Consider the following 6,000-nt stretch of genomic DNA (forward strand, 5'->3'; position numbering starts at 1 on the left):
GTTTTAACATGTAGTGTCTCAGAAATTCTTGAATTTCCATCAACAAAGGGGGACTGTGCAATATCATCCTTCCCACCCCCTATATACACTTCTATACCTCACTGCTGGGCCAGGATTAGATTATTTTCTGATTAAAAAGTCACAGAATGAATACCAGGGTAAGGATGTGAAGACTTAGGAACTACACAGTCGAATCCTGCTGTGTAGTTCCCTTGTAGAAACTGCCATCTGTCAGCACATTTGTGTGCTCTTCTTGTTATATGAGCATCTTATTATTGGTCTCCTGTATTAGTTTCCTAGGGCTGCTGTAACAAAGGACCACAAACTGGGTGGCTTCTAACAACAGAAATTTATTCTCTCATAGTTCTGGAGGCTAGAAATCCAAATCAAAGTGTTGGCAGAGACGTGTTCCCTCTGAAAGCTCTAGGAAAGAATCCTATCTTGCCTCTTCCTAGCTTCTGGTGTTCACCAGCAATCCTTGACACTCCTTGGCTTATAGATGCATCACTCCAATCTCTGCTTCTGTCTTTATACGGCCTTCTTCACTGTGTGTCTGTGTCTCTGTGTCCAGATTTCCCTCTTCTTATAAGGACACCAGGTATTGGACTAGCAGTAACCTAATCCAGTATGACCTCATCTTAACCTGATTACATTTACAAAGACCCTATTTCCGAAGAAAGTCATATTCTGAGGTTCCGGGTGGACATGAATTTTGGGGGGATACTATTCAACGCAGTATCTCTCCCCATTCTCACATAGGGCTAAGAAAGATCAGCTGCAGAGATCCTACAAACTGCAAGGCCACAGATTTGTGCAAAATGTCTTTAATTTTCACAGTAGCAAGGAAATCATTGACTCAGAGAGCAATATTAATTTATCTGGAAACTAAGAGACTATGCTCTTTGTTTTTTAACCTCCCCTTTGTCTTCTGGCTAATTCTTATGCTTTTTCATACAGATGATTTTATGGGTCATTTACAGTTATTTCCTCTATTTGTGGTATCTTTGTCACCATTTGCAATTCAGAGATTGTCATTCACCAGTGAAGAACATACAGCGGAACCATGGTAGGATGGAAGGCCCATCCATGGTCAATGTCTTTTATCATTTTTGACTGGTTTGTGTCTTAATTAATTTAAAAAAATGTCACTTTCTCTCATCCCATCAATGAAAAATGAAATTACTGAAGCTAAAATACTGTTGGGGGTGGCCTGATGAGGAGGTGCAGGGCTGATTTGTTTTTCTGACATTAGCTTTTGCTAATCTCCAGTGTTCTTAGGCTGCTCTTATTGGGCTATACCCATCCTTGAGGCTTCCACCAGTTCTTCTCTGGATACTGTCTCTCCATCCATGTTCTCGGTGGGGTGGGCTGGGAGTGGGGCATGTAGCATCATGTGCAGCATGGAGGAGGATGACAGAAGGATAGGGTTGGTGGAAATGAATGGTACATGAAAACTGTTTAATTTAGATCTACAATTACGTGGATTTTAAAGCTTCTACATGCTTCCTACGTAAAACAGGTAGAGGCTCACCAGGTCATTGGGTTTTATGGTTTGGCTCTGAGTTTCAGAGAAATTTGACAAAAGCTCATCAATCAAGGATGAATCAGAAATTTTTTGTGGTGTGGATGGTGGTGTTGTATTTCAGTGATTCAGGAAGGGGATTGGATGTTCACGGTACTTTGGATGGGGGAGCCTTAGTGGAGGGGTTTCATGTACCCCAATTCCCGTGTTTTGCCTTTCCTTGTATCGTTTTCTGGTTTGCTTGATGTTTTAGGTGATCAAGCCAACCCTTGCAAGTTTCAGGCATGCAATGAATTTTCCGAGTGTTTGGTCAACACCTGGAGTGGAGAAGCAGAGTGCAGATGCTACCCTGGGTACCTGAGTGTGGAAGAACTGCCCTGTCAGAGTCTCTGTGACCTACAGCCTGACTTCTGCTTGAATGATGGAAAGTGTGACATCATGCCTGGGCATGGGGCCATTTGTAGGTATGCTATAGTTAGAGATTTTGGCTTCACAAGATTAGAAATACTTCCTCTGAAGAAAAGAGATCTGCACCTATGATGTTAGGATGATCACAACAATATTTATTATAGAAGTTATATCTAGGAAATAGATGGGTGCCATCTAGTCCTCCTGTGAGGACTGAGTCAGTTCATAGGCCTGAATTATACACAGTTCAATGGGTTATTTTATCTTATGCTCTTAGGGAGCTGTAAGAAAAACATTGCCTAGTGTCCTACGGAGAGTACTTAGAGGAGTTGGGGATTTTTGTGTTATGGTTCTTAGTGGTGATAACAAGGCAATTGGTGATCAAATTAGGTTTAGGCATATGATTGACACTTTACACTGTATCTGAAACAGAGGAGTTTTATTGTTCTATTTGAATTATGTCCTTAACAGCTTTGGGCTGCTCTTGGTCCTACTGAATATTCAAAAATAAAGAAAAGCAAGTATTTAAAATTGTGACAAATATATTTTAAGTATCTAAGATCTATTTTTTAAAGGTAGAACCAAAGAAAATGCAGCAGGCAAATGAGCAGATTCAGGTAGCCTTCCCTGGTCACTCCCCTTAAAAAGAGCAGAGCAAATCAACCTCCCAACCACATCCAACCAAAGTCACATGGTGTGAAAGGAGCGAATGCTGAGAATAAGCCGGGGAAACATCAATAAGAGGACAATTTGTGAATTTCAAAAAGGGCAAATGTTGGTATAGATGCCAAAAAGAGAAGAAATAGGTGGAAATGATTCACACTTTTCTATGTGTAAAGTTTAGCTAGAAAACTAAAAGGAAAAATAGTCTCTTGATTTCCAGAGAAATGAATATGATTTTGAAAAGCAGTGATTGCTGCTCTGGGAATTGAAGATATTTTTGCACAAGTGGGTGGCCTTGGGGTTTGGAGGATCTCTGCAGTGTGATGAAAGGACGTGAGGAGTCTAGGAACCTGGGTTCTAGACCAGCTCTGTTGCTGACTAATTGTGTGATCCAACACCAGTCCTTTTCCTTCCCGAGCCTGTTTTTCATTATCCATAAATAAGGAAGTTGACTTTCTTTAAGTCTAGTCAGTCTTTTAATCAGTCTTTACAAGTAGTCATTGAGGACTTCCTGGGTCTGTGCCAGGTCTCATGCATAGCTTTAAATCTTACCATTTAACCTGTATATTTACCTCTTTACTGAAGCTTCATGTGGTCAGCATTTATTTCTCTGCCTGTTCCCAGTCCCACTGTAGGTTCTGCTGTCACTTGGTACTTTCAGCAGAGTGATTCCATTTTGGGGCTTGGCCACTTCTCGTTCCAGGTGCCGGGTGGGTGAGAACTGGTGGTATCGAGGTGAACACTGTGAGGAGTTTGTGTCCGAGCCCTTGGTGATAGGCATCACCATTGCCTCCATGGTTGGACTTGTCCTCATTTCAGCTGCTTTCGTCTTCTTCCTCATCAGGACTCTTCAAGCTCAATATGTTAGGAGAGAAAGAGAGAGACCCTTCAGGTAAGTAAGGACAATTGCTCTCTGATGGACTAAAATATTCCTTTTATTCATTCATTTTGTACTTCCTGTGTGCCAAATACTGGAAAGGATCAGCGTGGAGGGGAGAGGGCTATAAAGTTGAATAAAGACAGGGTCCCTGTCCTCAAAGTGTGTCAGATTGGAAACAAACATAAGCAACAGTTTGAACAAGCTGCTAGGGTGCCTAGATGAAGAATGAATTTGTTTTGCCTAGGGGAGGACATCTTAGAAGTTTTAATGATGGCTATGGTATTTAGCTGGACCAAAGAGTAGATGTTTGCTGCAGGGAGTGGGTGGGAAACTTTCTAGCTAGTTGAATGAACATTAGCACAGTCAGGGAGGCATGCATGAATCTCACTGCACACTGAAGGTCACGGTGGGGGAGGGGTTGGAAGGGTGATAGAGATGAGGGGAGGCCCTATGTGAGGACCAGATCTGTTAGTTCGTTCCCCTTTGGCTCATTCCAGTGGTAATTAGGCAGACTTTAAATCTAGATAAGAATCTGACAAGAAATGGAATCTGGTTCTCTTTTTAGTTAAGCATAGCTTCATTAACAAGGAAATAAAACTGGTTCTACTTGCTAGACTAGCGATCCAAGGACCTTTTGGGTTGTAATGTGATCACAATCCCGGGCTGTACTTTGCTTCTGTGCTTCCAGGTCTGCTTCAGGTCTAGGTTACCTCCCTCATCCTCTGGCTTAGGCCCAGGAGGCACCTCTCCTAGGTTCCTAGAGCACCCAGGACATAATTCCATATTGTTCTTATACTTTTTTATTGGGTCTGACTTTACATTGGACCGCAGTCTCATTTCTGGAGAGATTCCAACAATGCTTTGTATCATCAGCCTCTAGAATGTTCCTAGGCATATAATCAATGCTCAGCACATATTTGTAGACCTGAACTGAATTTAATTGAAGCCCATTCTCCCCTGTATTTTTATTTCTAGTAGATTCTTTGTGTGGTTACACACTGATTTTGATTTGTCTACCCTGGGAATAATGGAGCTGTATTCATTTAATGAAATACTATCGGCAGACATATTTCCCCATCAGCATTTATTGGGTGCCAGGCACTGTGGGGCAAATAAAGATGAAGGAGACATGGAACAGTTCCACAGGCACTTACCAGATAGTTGAGGAGATAATAATGATAACACCTGGTAAATAATTTTTGAGATTGATCTGGATACTTTCCACAGTCACCTCTCCTCGTCCCCCATTTGTATCCAGTTAGCCTCTTTTTCTTCCTCAACAAAAATCTTGCTCCAGGTAAATAGTCTTCCAAGTAGTTGAGCATCCAAAGAAGAACCTGATTCAATCATACTTTTCTTTTTGTGGCTCCAGGAGGCAGCCTGACAGCCTCTCATCTATGGAAAGAGCTGTAAAGCACAACCCCGTGTTTGAAAGTCACGGGGCTGATCTCGAGCAGTACGAAGGACCCTACCCTCCACGGCCCTTCTACAGCTCCACAGGCAGAGAGATGATTGCTGGTCTGAGCAGGGAAGAAATCAGACAAATGTATGAGAACAGTGAGCTTTCCAGAGAGGTAGGAAACTTGGTTTTTCAGTTGCTGCTCTGCTGTGTGTGTGTGTGTGTGTGTGTGTGTGTGTGTGTGTTTTCATGTGTGTACAGTAGGTTGCAAGAAAGGTTGAAAATTATTTCATGATTAGTTTTTTACCTCATGCTATCTCCCAGTCGATGTGATATGTAGAGGGTATACAATTCTGCGCTGTACCTTATTTCCCACCCAGTGGGTCCTTTATCATTAATAGCAAATGCTCTCTCCCTCCACCCCCCACCTCCTTAGAAATATATGTCTGGGTTATTCAGAGCAGTTCATGTAGTAGCCACACCTTCCATTTTTCTGAAAAGGCCATTGTTTTCTATAGCTCTTCCCTGGATAGTTCAGAAAGCCACAATCTCTTATAAAAATTAGACCTCTTTTTTAAAAAGCTGTTAAAGTTTTTCTGATGCAATGTAGAAAAACTTTCTTTTCCTTTTCTTTCTTCTTCTTCTTCTTTTTTTTTTTTTTAAAGGAAATTCAAGAAAGAATGAGAATTTTGGAACTGTATGCCAGGGATCCTGAGTTTGCAGCTTTTGTGAGAGAACATCAAATGTAAGCGTTTGAGAGAGCGCCCCTACCCAGATTCTTAAGTTTGCCTTAGAGTTAGTGCCACAAGCATGAATACTTAATTCCTGTCCCTGTTACATGGGTTTTGTTGGTAACCAATATTTGCTGAGTTATTTTCAGTTAATACACATCCACACAGATTACCTCATTTATTCCTCCTAATGCCTTTGTAAGTTGAATGTTTCTTATTTAAGTTTTATGAATGAGGAAAGGAAACCTCAGAAAGATGGAGGGACTTACTCAAGATCATGATGACGGCAAATGCCGGAGAAGATTGAAAACAAAGACACTCTGTTCTGGCCTAGAGCTTCCTGGCTCTGTCATATTTTCTTATTAATATATATGCCACCCATTTGAGTAGCCATAAA

General features: G+C 41.5%; 1 protein-coding gene across 2 annotated transcripts in view; it reads left to right on the plus strand.

Annotated features, from left to right (window-relative positions):
• Positions 1–5,621, plus strand: part of IMPG2 (interphotoreceptor matrix proteoglycan 2) — a gene marked incomplete at both ends in the record, with an annotated part of 68,433 nt that extends 62,812 nt beyond the window's left edge. For both annotated transcript variants that reach the window (XM_079704636.1, XM_079704635.1), the window contains 4 exons: positions 1,776–1,986; positions 3,297–3,485; positions 4,846–5,047; positions 5,538–5,621. In XM_079704636.1, the coding sequence (XP_079560762.1) occupies positions 1,776–1,986; positions 3,297–3,485; positions 4,846–5,047; positions 5,538–5,621 (686 nt within the window). The remainder of the gene's footprint in view (positions 1–1,775; positions 1,987–3,296; positions 3,486–4,845; positions 5,048–5,537) is intronic.
• Positions 5,622–6,000: the final 379 nt, after the last annotated feature.

The sequence above is a fragment of the Hyperoodon ampullatus genome (genome assembly GCF_949752795.1).
Source record: "Hyperoodon ampullatus genome assembly, chromosome: 5".
Classification (NCBI taxonomy): domain Eukaryota; kingdom Metazoa; phylum Chordata; class Mammalia; order Artiodactyla; family Ziphiidae; genus Hyperoodon; species Hyperoodon ampullatus.